At 40.9% G+C, this 18,006-nt stretch overlaps 2 protein-coding genes across 2 annotated transcripts; both read right to left on the bottom strand.

Annotated features, from left to right (window-relative positions):
* Positions 1–13,730: 13,730 nt before the first annotated feature.
* A1O5_11573 (uncharacterized protein) lies at positions 13,731–14,514 on the bottom strand (the record flags this gene model as incomplete). The annotated part of the gene is made up of 3 exons (XM_007752145.1): positions 13,731–13,859; positions 13,914–14,340; positions 14,405–14,514. The coding sequence occupies 3 exons, from the start codon at positions 14,512–14,514 to the stop codon at positions 13,731–13,733; spliced, it is 666 nt and encodes a 221-aa protein (XP_007750335.1).
* A 1,035-nt stretch (positions 14,515–15,549) lies between these two features.
* Positions 15,550–17,324, bottom strand: A1O5_11574 (uncharacterized protein; the record flags this gene model as incomplete). The annotated part of the gene is made up of 6 exons (XM_007752146.1): positions 15,550–15,684; positions 15,735–16,090; positions 16,146–16,404; positions 16,453–16,578; positions 16,636–17,062; positions 17,113–17,324. The coding sequence occupies 6 exons, from the start codon at positions 17,322–17,324 to the stop codon at positions 15,550–15,552; spliced, it is 1,515 nt and encodes a 504-aa protein (XP_007750336.1).
* Positions 17,325–18,006: the final 682 nt, after the last annotated feature.

Consider the following 18,006-nt stretch of genomic DNA (forward strand, 5'->3'; position numbering starts at 1 on the left):
GCTAAGTGGAAGTAAGTTATCGAGCTACTACGAACGCTCTTACGAAGACGTGTAAGAGGCCGGACCGTAAAGACTAGATGGACTATTTGTATACTATATTGTAGGCGGATCGAACAACTATTAAAGCCAGCACGGGCTTTACTCCATACGAATTAAAGTATCTCGATCGGCCGAAACTGCCCATTGAACTGGATGTTACCACTTAGGGACTAATACCATAGGAAGAGGCCTATATCACTGGAGAACTTGTGGGAATACGAGCGCGCGCACTTAAGAGACGTAAAGAGAATCTAAAAGAGGCGCGAGAACGTTTGAGACGGCAACGTAAGCGAGGTAAGGAGTATTTCGATAAACGCCATCGAATTCGAATAGAGAAGTTGAAAGAAGGAATACTAGTTCTAGTTCATAATACGTTTAGTTCAATAGATATATCAAGCTCTAAGAAGCTCTCCTTCCGGTGAATGGGCCCGTATCGAGTTTTATAGGCAAATTCGACCTACAACAACTATATCTTATATGAATTAGATGGTACGAAGCTTCATAAAATCTTTACTACTAATCGGCTAAAGCGTTTCTATCCGCGTGACTCGAATCGATTCGAGTTAGTAAAGTTAAGTGATGCGATGATAAGAGTAATAATCACCGAAGAGAATGATAGTAGCGATTCTATAAACGAGATTAAAGAAGAGCGGGGTGAATATATCGATGATCGAAATAGTTCCGGGGAATTAAGTAGTGAAGTCGTTGAAACTCGGGCTAGACGCCTATCTCGAAGGGCTCCGGCTGCTCGTATAACCCCGCTGGTCTAAGCATTAAGCGAAGCTAGAGGGGGTAATTAAGAACGGCTCCGAACTAACTTTATCATCGAGCTTTCTCTTCCTTCTGGAAGAATTAGTAGAGGAAGAGGTTTCCGAGGGTTCCGCGGACTGGGACGTAGACGAAGAGAATAATCTAAAAAGAACTCACTAAGTAAATAGAGGCGGCTTTACTCATATAAGATGAGAAAAAAGGCGAGCTCCCTGTGGCTATCCTTACATTCGCTTACCTTTCATTAAGTCTATTGCTAAAGTTTTAGTTAATTAAGTTATTATTTAGAGCAGATTCAACATTTACGGTTGGTGCTACTGTGACAGAGAGAACGGCACAGCAACACCGGTAACTCTATCATAGTTTCTCTTATGTTTTAATTCATTTAGTTTAATTTCTATAGGGTAAGCATTGTTAACTATCTACGCTCGCTCATTTACTTCCAGGATGGCTCTTAAGATATATAGATAAGTGGTAAACAGAATGAAAGTAAGAATTACAGAGGGAACAGCTTATAGTGTTTTAGTAGCCTTTAGTATAAATTAGTTTATCTAGTCACATATCAAACCTAAAAATAGTTCCGCTAAGAGGCTAATGGGCTAGCGTAAACTTAAAAAGATACTTAGTGGTAGCCTTGCGGTCCGTGCGTTACGGCGAAGCATAGATGTTGCGGCGCGCAAATCGAAATCCACAGTATAAATGAATACGATGATAGAATATAGCAACAGCAGCGATATAGAGTGATTTGTTTACGGGAACTATAAACAAGCGAGCTAATTAATTAATTAAAGAGAAGGAAGTACCACCTAGACTACAAATAACACTGAAGGCGAGTAAGGAGTCGAGCGAATGAATACTAAGACGCCGCCACCGCGACCACCGAAGCATTCCTCACTTAGTTCGCAGACAGCACTTTATAAGTGAAAGAATAGACAAGAAGGAACTAAAACCGACGTAAATACATAGTAGTGACGTTAGTATATAACGAAGTTCGCCACCCAACGAGTAGTGAGGTTAATAGGCGGCTAAGTTAGCTCTCAACTATTTCTACTGCCTCTTCCCTCTCGTCTTTACTCTATTTCGTTAAGTAATCACTCAATTCTCTCCGTTCCTAACGAATATTCAAAGGATATCTTCATTAACCTCGAAAAACAACGCTGCATCATTTTTACAGCTTCATTTAGTGTATTTTTCATTAAGAAAACTGAGCTTTAATTATTTACAAACAGTTTTAAATAATATAAGTAATCAAGACACTCCGCGAAGATCTCGTCGCGTGCAAGGGCTTACGCCTAATTCCACACCAATAACATCGCAATGATAAGTTCCGTAAACGCCTTAGCATATTACTCCGTTACTAGATCCGTTCACACCAACGCCCTTAAATCAGCAGCAGCAAGTGGCGATTCGGAGACAAGGCACTATTAAGGTTAGCCCGTGGGCAACCTAAGCTTCCTTACAAAGACCCAATATAATGGTCGGAACGCAACTCATTCATGGTTTTAGAGGCATTGCTCTTAGTACGGCTACAGCATTGAATATTTAAATATCGTATCCTCGTCATTTCTCGATTTAAAAATCACCACGGGAAATGTTAGTATTATGCCGCAAAGAAGGAATCGACGTAACCGAATGGGTCAGATAAGCCATCTAAATAGTCAAAAGAATACAACAGTTAAGTGAAAAGTTCGTGCTGAAAATCGCTAATTACATTGAAGGCGATTTAGAATTGAAGGCAGTGTTTAAAAATAAAGTGGTTAAGAATAAGAAGGCTAAAAGATTTTAAGCATTAATCAAAGAAGCGATTAATAACCGAAATAAGTACAACGAAATCAAGAGAAGATTCATTAAAGGTGTCAATCATATTAGAAGCTAGAATATAGCCCTATTTCCAAAGGATGCGAGCGGCAGAGATACGGTCAGCCGAAAGTTTAGATAATGAATAACCGAAGAATTTTAGGAAGGTATCGTGATACAGTGGTTAGGCAATATAGCGTACACACTAGAGAAGCTCTAGTGTATAAGAATAACGCCCAAGCTACGGGACGAGACACCCATGAATGTGTTACGTCAAATTAATCATTAAATAATGAAACGGCTGGCCGGTCTCACGGGTACAAAGTTTTCTCAGCCAGCACCGCAACGAATCGATATCTTTACGGCATGGTCGAATCTAGACGATTTCAGAAACGCCATGAATGATTATGGGTATCCATAAGTTACAGCTGCGCGTTTGGAATATCATCTTTAGTCAAAGAATAAGTTACACTAGCTAAATGGTGCAGAGCTACTAAATGTATATAATTTAATCCCCACCGAGGGTCTCCCAGGGGTACCGATTAGCTAAATTAGTTAAGTCGAATAAAACCTCATTATGAGAAAGAAACTAACTACAAAACCGCCTACTAAGAAATCCACAGAGAAGAGATCTAGTAAGACATCAGCGAAAGGCGAGACCGAGAATCAGTCAAAGGACTCCTAAGAACAAGCGACAAAACCTCCGCCTTTACCGACCGTACCCAAGAAATAGCCGGAAGGAGAGCAGAGATATTAGAAGCGAAATATCCTAAATTACTTTAAGAATAAGTCTGTAATGGAAAAGCTCACTGAAATTAAAGAAAGAGAAGTCGCAATTAAGGAAGCGACTAAAAAGCAATTAGAAATTCGAAACGAATATATCAAAACAGTAATTTAGCTCAGAAAGAGACCGCGGTCAATACCGTTAGTTCTAAGAACATCTTCAGAGATAGAAGTGAGAGCTCCTAAGCGAATACACTTCTCGTTCACCGAATAAACGTTCACGGAAGCTAAAGAAACCATTACCAATAGTAAACATCTTCGTAAAGAGTTTTAAGAGTTACCTTCGCCCTTTAATACGAGACTATATGAACAAAACCCATTAAGGAATCCTTCCAATGTGGAAAGACTAGCATAGGAGATTGTTATGGACTGGTCTAAGAGAGTTAGATACAATATCGGCAAAGGCACTTTAACGAAGCGGTAAGCGGATGGAGTGGTTTAGTACGGATTTAAAGCTGTCACACGAGCATTCCAAAGATTAATCGGAGTATTACCGACTAATATTAGTTCGAGGTAATCTCTTTAGTATTACGCTGCCCTCAAAGTAATTCGAATCATAAAAAGAGTAGAGGCTAAAAAAGGCACGTTAGAAATTCAGCGAATTCGAGACGCTTTGAAGAAATTTAAAGAGCACAGTCGCGGAGCAAAGAAACCTCTTCGCGGCGGGAATTACTACTCGAAAGAATATATAATTAATAAGAAAGAATTAGAACACCTTTTACTTAGTGCGGATTATAACGGTTAGTTATCTATGAATTACGTTATTAGAGGCATCGCGGCCTACCGAAAGCACTAAGTGGAAGACGGATGAAATGTAATCTGCCCATATAACGTTCGAGGGACATTTACGTTTACAACCTAACCGCGATCGTGACGACAAGATAAGTTTACATAGAAGAAGCTAATCCCCTATCGAGAGATTAACCATTAGTGGTTAGTATACGTCGATCCCGATTCTCGAATCGTTTACGCCATGGATTCGATTAAGAAGCGCACGGTAAAAGACTCAATGATTTCGATCATTTTGGAGTATCTCAACTCTTAAGTTCGAGCAAAGCTCGAAGACGGTAGACAGTTTATATTTTAGAATGTTAATGTCAATAAATAACTAAATGGCTATAATTGCGGAATGTTTATCATCTTTTAGGCCAAAGCTCTTATGGAAAACGGTATTAAAGCTGTCAAAGAAGTTAAAATCGACACTTCCCATCGAGTTTAACTCATTTAGGATATTCATCAAGCTATTATCAGGGATGAAAAGATGCCATTATTATGGCCGTCTCGCGCAGAAACTAGTGGGTGACAGCCATCAAAGCCTATTGTGATGGCCACTCCAGATGAAAGTATTGTTGATCTCATCAACCAAGAGAATACGAACCAGATGTTACAGGCTCATATCGACCTATATAGCGAAGAGAGAATAGGTTTAGAACATAACAGTAATGATCCTTAGGATAGAACCCCAACGCTAAGAGTGAACCCTCTCTTCCCTCGCGTTACTCAGTCAGTTGAGGGAGGATTCTAAGAGCGAACCCCAGAGCCACCGAGCAACATTGGTATGGAAATAGGCTCGACCCTAAGACAGAGTGGTTATCAAAGCGGAATATTAAGAGCGTCTTCGGTGTCCTCATACAGACCGAGCAGATCTATTACACCTGCTGGTGGTATTCCAGTTCGTATTCTAGATCCAATAAGAGAGGAGAATCTGCCCCCGTTACGAGCTTCTTCTCACAGTGCTACGGACCCGCCCCCTAGGCAATAACAGAGTTAGACAATTCTTAAGTGTGCTGTGTGCTGTCGGACGAGGTCGTCCTATGAATGGGAGAGGGAGAGATATAACAAGGCAAGGTGGCTGTACTGTGATGAGCTATACTGGGCTAATAGAGCGGTGACAAGGTGAAAAAGTTATCTAGTCACATGTTAAACCTAAATAGGCTGGCAGAGAGGAGGTGCGGAACAGTTTATAGTGCTGGCAGTGTGCCATTCATTTTTTACAGATTGAGCAGAGTATTATGAATTCCATGGCTTTTAGTGCCGTCTACCTAAATTCTGAGAGTGTTTTATCAGTCCTATCCTATTCCTCGATGCTGCCGCTGTGCTAGGTGTTCGTAGCCCTAGCCGCTGCCTCTCTGGGTGGTGTTGGTGGTGTTGTTGTCAGTATCAACCAGAAACGCGTTCCCGATTCCCGATCTGCTGGACAGGCCTCTGTGCGTTGTTGCACGTGCACGCCAAACCCTAAAGTGCTCTATTACACTAGTAACTAAGGGAAAGATTAGTAACTCACCTAAGTCTTTTAACGGCGTAGAATCTAAACTTATACTCTTTATTCACTACACGGATTTATATATCCTAATGAACCTCACTAACTTCTAGAGTGACTTACAGAAAATACTCTTTATAGGAAGTTACTTCGAAGGTAATATCGAGGCTTAGCTTAGATTCTTCGTTAAGAACTATATTAAGAACGAAGCGGATGATAGAGAGAACGAGACTATCAGTCTCTTCGCTACGTTTACGGAATTTAAGGAAATAGTGAAACTAGTATTCGGGGCGAAAGATAAAGAAAAAGAAGCTTAAAAGAAAATAATAAGTCTTCGATAAATTAAGTCTATTTAAGAATATATAACTAAGTTTAGGACGCTAAATACGAAGCTTAGCTAGTAAGATAATATCACCATCCTTATCTTTCGAGAAGAATTAAAGTCGAAAATTAAGTGAGAACTTCGATATTTAGAGGAAAAACTATTAGAAAAATGAATAACTGCGGCTATTAAGAAAGATAACGATATTAAAGAATACCATTAGTATAAGCGCCCTAATATTACTCGAAAAATCTATACGATAAGAGCTTAACGAGCTAATATCTAGAAAAGGCGCGAACTCTATTACGGATTATAATCTATAGATCTAGACTAAGCGTAAAAAAGACGTAATAATAATAAAGAAAATAGAAAAGAGAAAATCGATCTTAGAAAAGGAAAAGAAACGACTTATTATAGTTGCGGTAAGCTAGGCCATTATGCGAAAGACTATAAAGATAAGAAAAAGTAGATTATAGCTGCCGAAAAGAAATCTAAAACTAAGGAAATAGCGACGACCACCCCCGAAGCCAATATAGTAGAAGAAGAAATAGTGATAGTCGAAGAAAGCATCGATAGTAGAAAAGCGATATTAATAGCGATTATATCTACGCGTATATATATCCGAACTAAATACTGGGTAAGAAGGATATATTTAGACCCCTACTGCACTTTAATACTATTAGAATATAACTATACTATATATAAACTAAAGAACTTCTCTTCTAAAATCGAAATGACCTTTAGTATAAGGGTCTACTAGAACGATGAATACCTATGGAAAAGAAGTTATCTAAACTTTATTTATACTTACTAAGAAGGCGACCCGAACATCTTAAATATTTATATATCGAAAGTAGATCCGGAAGTACTAAGGAAATATAATATAATTAATTCGTAATGTAACTTCGATCTAGACCTTAGTGAAGAATCGAAGGCTTAGTATAAGGAAGAACTAAAATCTTTTATATAAGAAGAATTAGAATAAATTCTCTAAGAAGTAATAGAAAGAATTAGAATAAGAATCTAATAAACTTAGAAATTAATGAGAGAAGTAGAGATAGCCTTAGTAGAAGAAATTCGATTACGGGCCCTTATAGAAGATAATTTAAGAGAAATCGTAGCGATTATCTAAATATCTGAGAAGAAGATATAAGCTCGATTAACGATAGATCGAATACTAGCTAAAGTAGAGGTAGAGATATAAGCGATTTTAAGAACCTACCGAGAACGAGAAGTTAGAGTTCCTCAACTCGTGGAAACTCTATCTAATATTAGTATTTAAGGACTATTTCTTTATAGAATGATCTACGTCTATTCGCTACGACTAATTCCTTATTTATATATATAGTACCTCGACTATCTATAGTTAGAAAAGCTAGATATAATCGTCGTGAAAGTATAGCGAGTACACGAGGAATCGATGAAACGATACGTAGTACATAACTACGAGATATTCGATCTAAAGAATAGAAAAATAAACCATCTCCACTAACTAAAAAACTAAGACGGTGGTAGGATTAGGGGTATCTATACCACCGGAAATATACTCTTAGAAGACGCTAACGCTAAAAAATTAGTAAAGACGACGTACGATTAGTGAGAACTAGGAAAGAAAGAAGAAATTAACGACTCGAGTTGAATATAGCCATAAGATTTAACGCTAAGCCCATATTCCTCGGAGAAATATTAGAAGACTAGGAGGTTAGTATTCTAATCGACTCTAAATACACTAAGAACCTAGTATATACTAGAATAGCGAAGAAGCTACCGTAATGAAAGACTAAAAGATCGAGATCCGATATAATTATAGGATTCGACGGCACCATTATATCCGAACTCACGTATGAGTTACGATCAATACGATTAACGATCGACGAATATTAAGAAGAACTAAACCTCGACATTATAAATATAAAATACGATATAGTACTGAGTATATCTTAGTTAAAACACTACAACTCGATTATTAACTAGGTAGGGACCTAGATACGATTTAATAATTGCGACCACATCGCGAAACCCTAGGAGCCTAAGCTAGACTTAGCTTAAAAACACACTAAAAAGGTTATTTAGATGCGACTAGTACGTGTATTTATTAATACTACAACGGAATACTTATTAGAATACGAAAGGCTAAAGTCTATATTCGAAAAGAAAGTAGGAATCGAGGCCCTACCGAAATATAAATTATAGAACTATAAAATACGACTTTAAGAAGAAAAACACCTTATATTTAAATCATTATACTCGTTATCGGAAACTAAGTAAAAGACTCTAAGAGAATATCTTAAAGAATATTTAGTAAAAGACTATATTAAACTATTAGAGTTAGAAGTAAAATACTTTATTCTATTCGTTCTAAAGAAAGACGGAAAGCTTCGATTATATGTAGACTATCGGAAGCTAAATAATATTACCATTAAAAATATCTACCCGCTATTAAGAATTAATAAGCTCTAAGATCGGCTTAAGAAAGCGTAATACTTTACAACACTAAATATTCGAGACGCGTATTACCGTATACGCATGAAGGAAGGCGAAGAATAGAAAATAATCTTTAGAACTCGATACGGACTATTCGAGTACTATGTAATGTCATTCGGGCTCACTAACGCACCAGCGACGTTCTAAACACTTATTAACAACGCGTTAAGAAAATATTTAGACATTTTTTGTATCGCTTACTTAGATAATATCTTAATTTACTCTAAGATCTATGAAGAATATATGGAATACGTTACGAAGGTGCTAGAGGCCCTTTAAGAATATTAACTATCGGTTAAACTTAAGAAGTGTGAATTTCACAAAGATAATATTAAATTTCTAGAATATATGGTTACTAAAGAGAGACTTAAAATAAATCTCAACTATATTAAAAGCGTACTAAAATAGTTAGAACCGACTACGCTAAAGAAACTATAATCGTTTCTAGGATTCGCCAATTTTTATCGAAAGTTCATACGGAACTATTCGCGAATCACCGCACCCCTGACAAATCTGACAAAGAAAGGAGTCGCGACCTTTACTTTAATAAAAGAAGCTAGGTAAGTAATTAAGAAACTTAAGGAAGTCTTTACCAAGGCCCCGATCCTCACGATCTTCGACCCGGAACAATAGACTTTCCTTAAAATAGACGCATTAGACGGCGCGATAGCCGTAGTTCTAATATAAGAAGGATAGGACGGGAAAATTAGATTAGTTATTTATTTCTTAAGAAAAATGATAGAACTAGAGCTTTATTACGATATTTACGATAAAGAATTACTCGTAATAGTGAAAGCACTAAAACACTAAAGAGTATACTTAGAAGAACTAAAATATTTAGTAAAGATTTATTTAGACTATAAGAATCTCCTATACTAAAACATCACTAAAGTACTTAATAGAAGATAAGTGCGATGGGTAGAAACTATGGCCCCGTATAATTTTAAGATCTATCATATTAAAGATAAAGAAAACGGTAGGGTAGATACTCTAAGCCGACGGCTAGACTATATAAAAGACATTCGGCTAACTCCGATGTCCCTTCTACGGATGGAAGGAGACTACATAATCTATATATAACTAATGTTAGCAGCGGGAGATATTAAAGGTCTAGTTAAGAAAGATAACTATGATTATAATCTTAACACTAATATTAAAGAATATTATTTCGTAGATAGAATATATAATAAGGTCGTACGACTTCGAGTTATAGAATATTACTATAACGACTCATTAATGGAACATCTAGAAGTCGATAAGATAATTAAGCTCATCACTAAGTACCATAACCCTTAGAAATATATAAGAAAAGATATCTAAGAATTTATTAAACAATACGAAATATATACGTAGACGAAGTATACGAGACACAGACCCTACGGACTACTACAACTCTTATAAACTCCAGAAGAAGTATAGACGTTAATTACGTTCGATTTTATTACGAAACTACTAAAGTTTAAAGAACTCCTTACGGAAGTGACTTATAATAGTGTACTTATAGTATACGATAGACTAATAAAATTCTCTTACTTTAGATTCTACCTAGAGAAGTTAACGATAGAAGAATTCGCGTACGAATTCTTACGAACCGTGTTCGCCAATCACGGAATGCCAAAAGAAATCATTATAGATAGAGATAAGCTCTTTACGTCTAAATTCTAAAAAGCCTTAATAAAACTACTAACTACGAAGTATAAATTATTTATATCGTTCTATCTATAAATCGATGAATAAATAGAGAGAACTAACTAAATATTAAAATAATACTTACGAATGTATATAGATTATAGTTAAACTAATTAGATATAACTACTATTAGTGATATAATTCTACTTTAATAACTATAAATTAGTAATAGGAATGAGTCTATTCTTTACGAATTACGGATTTCATTTACGACTCGAGGAGACGATAGACGGAAGCCCGAACCCTAGAGCCCTAAGTATAGCTCTTACTATGAGAGAACTTCACGACTAACTTAAATTAGACCTAGGATTCCTCGTAGAAAGAATAATAAAATACGTAAATAAGAAACGGATCGAGGGATCGCTCCTAGAGAAGAAAGACTCCGTCTATCTTTTACGAAAAAATATTAAAACGAAACGACTAAGCGGAAAACTAGACTATACGAAGCTAAAACTATTTAGGATTAAAGATAAACTTAGAGAAGTTATATATCGACTGGAACTATCGAAAGACATACGCATACACAATATATTCCATAAAGCACTTCTTAAACTAGCATCAAGGAACGCTAAACTAGTTAAGACACTACCGCTGAATGAAGAATTAATACCAGAGAAATATGATGTTAAGAGAATTCTCAAAAGACGCGTCATGCGTGGCACCCCTCAGTATCTGATCAAATGGTTAGGGTACGACGAGTGTGAAAACAGCTGGGAGCCGGAAGCCAACCTTTCGAAGGAACTTCTAAAGAAAGTAAAAAAGGATTACCCTGAGTGGTTCTCAACGCCAATAAAGCGTTTAGCTACCCATCGTCGAAGGTAAACTCACTATGAACTAGCGATGACTTAGGTTCATCCGGCGTATACTCCTTCTCCTCGTTAAGACGATCTAACACCATGTAAGCCCGGACTATTATGTCACTCTAAGCTTAAGTTAGCTTATTTAGCTAACGCTCCACCTAGTTTAGACGCGACTACTCTTATAGCAACTCTAGGGACTGTTGTTGCGCTAAACGAGTCATCTTCCCCGTATACCACTGAGCTCGCTAAGCCATGCGGGCCTAAGCCTCTTGCACCTTATTCCGCAACTCCGATTTTTTCCGTTTAATACTTTAGTACTTCGACTTAGAGTACTAATCATCGCATTTTATATTCTTCTTTAGACACTCGGAACAGCGGGAGACCCTACGTTTCATTACACAGATCGAGTTGGAGCGAGTATAATTCGAACAAGGTATTATGACGCGATAATTAGTGGATCGGACGTTACGGGACTGACGGAGACGTTTAAAGACACGGTCGCGGCTACGGGAAAGAAGCTTAGGAACTACGGTAAAAGGAAGAGAAAGAGAAGAAGAAGATATCTTCGGACCTAGATGAATTTAAGTTGGGTAGTGTCCCGCTTTTATATCATCGTTAAGATAAATCCTTGAGATAAGGATCTAATCGAAGGGAGGATAGTGTTAGATATAGCCTTAGAAGAGACCGGTCACGGGCTACGAAGGCGCGACTCAAGACACTCATTGGACAGATGGAAGGATTCACAAGGGAATAAGGCTGAATTACGTAATATACTCTGCTGGCTCTGCTGGCTCTGCTGGCTCCGTTGGGATAGAGCGCACAGAGCGCATAGAGCGCACAGAGCATGAGTATTATATATACACCCTCATTACCCCTAGATAGTTTACACTCCCTTCGTAGCCAACTTATGTTAACTATTGGACTTATAGTTCTTAGTGATAAGTGACTTCTCATACCTTGCGTTCTTCCTAATCAGTTCATACTATTAGGATTGTTACTAGGAACCCTAACCTAGTTAGGCCCCGGTAGGAACCTTAACATAGAACTGGATATCGCGATTTATTCAACAGTATCCTAATCTACGTTCCAAGGTAGGTAAAAAGATCTATTTAAAGCGCGTTAATTATACAACCTTAGAGATATTGAAAGCTTGGTTTAAAGACCTACGGCTGGTTAAAGAGCGATATTCGATTCTACCAGCGAATAGCTATAATATGGACGAAACTGTTAGGGATTTCTTGGCGACTAGGCAGAGTCTAGCGATAAGTGTATATAGATACCCCTGTAGTATTATAACAGAGCACTTCAGGGTTCGGCATGCACGTGCAACAACGCACAGAGGCCTGTCCAGCAGGTCGGGGATCGAGAACGTCTTTCTGGTTGACACTGACGGAACAACACCACCAACACTACTTAGAGAAGCGGTAGCTAGGGCAACGAATGCCTAGCTGTCTGGCGGCATTGAGCAGAGGGACAGGACTGATAAAACACTTAAGAATAACTAGACGGCATCCAAAGAACCATGACAACTTGTTGCTCTCTTCAAACTGTAGAGAATGGCACACTGTCAGCACTATGAACTGTTCTGCTCTCAGCTCTCTAATTAGGTTTGACATGTGACCTGATAGACCTCTGCCCTATTAGTTCACCAGCCTAGCTCTGCACAGCCACCTTGCCTTGTTACAGTATATATATTAGGGATTTCTTGGCAAATAGGCAGAGTCTAGCGATAAGAGTGTTTAGATATCCCTATAGTATATGATTGATACTGTACACGACTCTAAGCATGAGAAGAGGAGAAGAAGGAATGCGCCTCTCATGCGGGGAGTAATAATAAGGATGCGCTTCCCGAGTCGCATAAATGCTTGGCTGGTGGCCTGATTGTGATCTGAGATATCAGGCGTCCGTTGTTCCGATGTTTAGCCGAATCCGTAACAGGAATAGAGGGATCAGGAAAGGCCTTCAGAGCACAGGCGAAACCGTATATAAACAGTCAGACTCTCTCCGAGTAGATAGACAGACAGACACGACCAACGAGTTCTAATCACTCCTGTTACGTGTGCAGCAGCTCACTTCACCCCCTATCTCTCTCCGCTGACTTCCAAGTGTATGGTCTACCGCTGCATTCTTCATCGATATCGGCTTCTAGGGTCGTAGAGTGTGGCCGGTGTCTCCCTGTTTTGGGCTTCGAGAAATTAGGTGTTGCGACATCTTGAGGCGCCAAAATGCTTTGGTTCATTGGTGTAGAGGCTGACTCGAGGTACATACTGAAGTCTTCATATTAGGTCATCCAGCAGATAGTCCTTATTTAGGTGGACTTCGCTACCCAGCGCCTCAATTGCTGCTTCGAATTTTTCTCTCAACGACACTGAAACTTGTTCGCGTTATCTCTGAGCTTTCGCACACCCCTGTATGGACGGGCGGATCATCGAATAGCGACCGGTGTGCTGACTGCGAAACAAGAGACAAAGTCGTCATTTGAGTTGAAGCAGCTCGAAGGGAGTGCTCGTCACTGACCATAATACGGCATTGATTGTGGATTTTGGACGAGTCTTGGTTAGCAGACCGGGTCTGAGGGTTGGCATAGTTGTGATTCACTCGGCCCGTTTCGCAATAGATTCGGACAAGATTACCATCGTTCTGCCCCGATATAACGATAGATCATTATATGCGCCTAGGAGAGAAGAACGGTGACCCTATTCCTGTATCTTATAGCACGAGAGCTACTGGCGTTTTAAGTACGGAACTCCCACTGTAAGGATGAAGCTATCAAGAAACTTCATCTTGGTTACAAACTACCTTGAACTAACTTAAGCCCTACAATATGCCAGGGGATCACAAACTCGGCATAATAATCCTTGAGCCCTTCAATGCAGGCCTTGAATGTCGGTCGTTTTTCAAAGTCCTCATGATGAGCCTGAATGCCATTAGCTTGCGCAAATAATAGAAATAAAACTAAAGACATACGTACATCTACCGATTTCCAATTAATCAAAAGTAGCTGATCTTGGGGGTTTTCCAGTAAGGGACTGATAAAATGTCCGTCGCAACCAGGGTCATTATCCAGGATGGGAACGACAATCATTTGGAATTGAGAATAGTAGCCTTTCACACCGCCTTCAACGACTTTCGTCAGGGCAACCTCGATGGCGGGTGATCGAAGCGTCTTAGCCAAATGTGGCTTGTCGTTAAGCCCCAGGGACTTGATCGAAGCATGGTTCTGCCATTGAATTTTCCTGCCGTTCATCGCCGGCTGGATGACTTTATGAAACTCGGTGTATTCGGAGCTGGTGAAGAACGCGTGACTTGCATCCAGGCTCTCCCATAAGAGAAGAGCAACCTGGGTGTGGCGGTCTTCATGCTTTCTCCCTCTCCATACGGCTTGCAGTCCCTTTGCCCTGTTCGCAGCGTGTCAGTCAGTCTCACTTGCACCCGACCGCGAATTCACTGCATTCTGCAGACCTTTGTATTATATCAAAGGCCGGAGCCAGGTCATTGTTGATCTCGACATCGGTGTGCACGGGTCGATGAGGGATCATAATCAACTGCAGAACTTGCGATTGGTCTGCCATGGCGTTGGGCAAGTGCCTTGCACAAAACGTCGGATTTACGAAAAGAGCTCAGGAAAGTAAAGGATATCACTGGAGTCCTTAACGAAAGAAGACATTAGCAAATTTGACTTTGACTCACTGAAACAGTTGACCCTGTGAATCTTGAGGGAGAATCCGAGAGACAGCTGGGAGCTATTGAAAGGAGGTGACCTCCGCATTTCGACCGCTGGGGTGCCTCTAATTCCCCCGAAATCAGTCCGTCCCACTCACAGCAAAATACTAAAGGTCAATGTGTCGATACCGCGTCGCCATGATAAAACGTAATAGTCGGGGGACACGTAGTGTGGGCCGGGCTTCATGTTCCCCCTGCTACCAGTGCCTACCACTAGGTCTCTCCTACAGGACGATTACTCATATGACGAGGGGTATTTCCGACATGCGCGGAGTCTTGTCTTTCCGCATACTAACTAGTATAGTGATACCATAGTCCTCAATCAAACTAGCGCAGAGAATCCTCAACGAGAGCTTGGTCGTCTGAAACCATTGGCCTGCACGCTAGGGGTCATGCCTTCGAGCTTAGGAGCGTGTCGTTAGCAGGGATAGTCCAAGGGACTCAAGATATCAACACCTGCCTTTGCGATCGGGTGAGCATGTCCGTGGACTGCGCCGACACAATCTAACTTCAGAAGCCTGGCAGCCTAGTATGCTGGAGATCGCTGCTGCTTTTCTTTGTATATGCTACAATTGAACACCAGGCGGTATATCTTGATATTAAAGGAAGTTTCAGTCAGGCATAAGCTAATCAGCCTCCGAAGGCGTTTCCTGACTGTAGACACTCGAGTTAATGAGTCTATCTCTAGGAGAAATTTTTGACTAATACTCTCCTCCTTGGCCTTCATATTGTAACATTGCGTCTTCCCTCGGTGTTTCTTACATCAGGAAAGAGTCGACTACGCTCTCACAGCTTGAACAGTATGGAGATTGCCATGTTCACACCTTCCATGAGGCCTTAGACCAAAGCCTACTGCTTCACTTTCGCTGATCCTGGCTGCCATTTCACACTTTGATACTTTCTACGTGTTGACCATCAGTCTTCTCGATCTCGACCTGGTTAATATCGATCGCAGAGATCTCCACAGCCACATGGTCTCCGAACTTGGCTGCAATCTCTTCTAAAGTCAACCCGGTAGTCTAATCAAGGTTAATCAGCCAATACCTGTCCAAGAGAATTATAATCTTACCTCGGGACAGTACCAGGCAAGGAACGTATTGGACACAATGCAGACCGCGATCATCACAAAGTAATATCGCCACCCGATTGTTGCAAAGGCTTCCGCTGCCGGGCTATTGTACAAGATTGTCATCAAAAAGAAAGAGACGAAGCCGATCGTCGCACCCTCACTCCGGAGGTGAGTGGGCCAGATCTCAACGATGTAGGTATAGCCGGGGCATTCGATCAGCAGCCCGAAGATGAAAACGAAAACAAAGTACATCGCAGTAGCCGCTTTGAGACCTGCTGTGTTCGACGTTCCGATATAATATTTCTGGAGGACTGCTTCAATGATAAGGCATGCACTGCAGAGGTAACCACCTAAGGCTGGAATAGTGTTAGTTGAGCAAGATGTCTCAATACTGGGTATAATGATACTCACCAAGCTGCTTCACTCGGCCGATTCGTTCGATAAGAAGACCACTGAGCCAGGTTCCAATTGCGCATATTGTCACCCAGACTACTGAAAGCCCCAGTTGAAATACGTTGCTGAAGCCCAGCCCTGCAAAGAGCTGTGGTGCGAAGTTCGCAATGACGACGATGCCAGTCGACTGTCCCATGATCCAAACAATTGCTCCGCAGACGGCCCTTCTGCGCATGTGAGGGTTTTTCAAGATATACCAATACCCGGATGGCAGAGACTAGCGATTTTAGCATTGAGGTCATCTTCTTTGAGCCATATAATCTACCTTTTCTTCTTCAATCTGTGCTTTGATTTGGATATATTCCATACGTGCAAGTCTGCCAGTGGGATCTCTCTTTGACTTGTGCAACTTCTGGAGAACTGTCCAGGCCGCATCAGCTTTTCCATTATCCTAGAGTATGCTGTTAGCTCCAAAGTAGCATTGCGTCGAGAGGCTGACGATACTGACCATGAGCCATCGAGGGCTTTCAGGAATGAAATACATGGTCACCACCAAGAGCAATGCGACGCTGGTCAGGACCACAAATTGTAAGCGCCACTGATAGGAGTGATCGACAAAATGGAACGCGAGTGCGAAGACAGAGGATACAATGTAGGCGCCGGTGATCGAAATACCCTGGAAGCTGACCAGGAGACCCCGCGTATGAGCTGGCGCAATTTCGCTCATGTAGACTGGCGTATTCGCAATGATCATTCCAGCACCAATTCCGTTGAGGACGCGGGCAACGAGGAACATTGAGATGTGGACACTGCCGGCTTGGAGAGCTGCAGCTATCATGACAATGACAGCCGCCGCCATATTGCATGGCCGTCTCCCGAATCGAGAAGAAACGGGGCTCTGGATTATGCTTCCCATAAAGCCTCCACCAAAGAACCTAGCCAGTCAGGTCAGAGTGATTAAGAAGCCAGCGAGATGAGTCCCTACGCTCCAAGCATTCCCCCCACACGAGACGTTGAGTCCTTGGCCAAGAAGTACTCAACAAAGGAGGATTGAGCAATCGTTCCAGCAATAGCATTGTTGGAATAGCCAAAGGTAAAACTTGCGGTTGATGCTGCAAGAACAGTGAGAATATTGATCCAAGTTGTGTGCGGTTTCACAGGGGCATGGGTGTCCCCAAAATCAGTAGTAGGAGACATGGTTTCGATTCTTTGCGGGGGCAACTGAACGGGCAAAGGTGATTTCTACTGGAGAATCTGAGAAAGAATTGATGACTTTAAGAGAAATCCGGGCTTGCTAGAAATAACCTGGAGACTGGGACGGGATCTTTTGTCGTTCTTCGCCGGGCCAAGGAACGGGGGAAGCTGGGGTGTAATGTACTAAAGCTCGGAAAATCTCCTCCAAGTTTGGGATTTGATGGGATACCCCAGGAAGAAGGGGAAGGAGTGTCCTTGGGGCCATCGAACACTGCGTGGAGCTCGCTTCTGTCATGTGTGGGGAGAGATAGACTCGCCTTGTAAAAGGATAAAAAGCATTGACTATCAACAATGCCCATATCAACCATTTAAGAGAGAGCTTGCTAACCGCTATCTTTGGATACCGAATAAGCCTTCCGATCCTGCAGCTAGTCTTGCTAGACGCGAAATATTATTCCCCGGCCGGAATAATCAAAGGTGCTGCACCGAAGAATGATTGTTCTCGGGAATGAAGATGTGCGATCGTGGTGGATCACAAAAGATGTCTCTTTAGAATGCTGCAATACGGATTGCAAGTATTGCCCCCCCCAAGGGTTCCTGACCAACAATCACTCTCTTCGCGATTCGGAAAGCACAATAAGGAGGTTGGCCTCGTATTTACCCTCTCGGCTGCAATGTGTATGGT

The sequence above is a fragment of the Cladophialophora psammophila genome (assembly GCF_000585535.1).
Source record: "Cladophialophora psammophila CBS 110553 chromosome Unknown aczJe-supercont1.27, whole genome shotgun sequence".
Classification (NCBI taxonomy): Eukaryota; Fungi; Ascomycota; class Eurotiomycetes; order Chaetothyriales; family Herpotrichiellaceae; genus Cladophialophora; species Cladophialophora psammophila.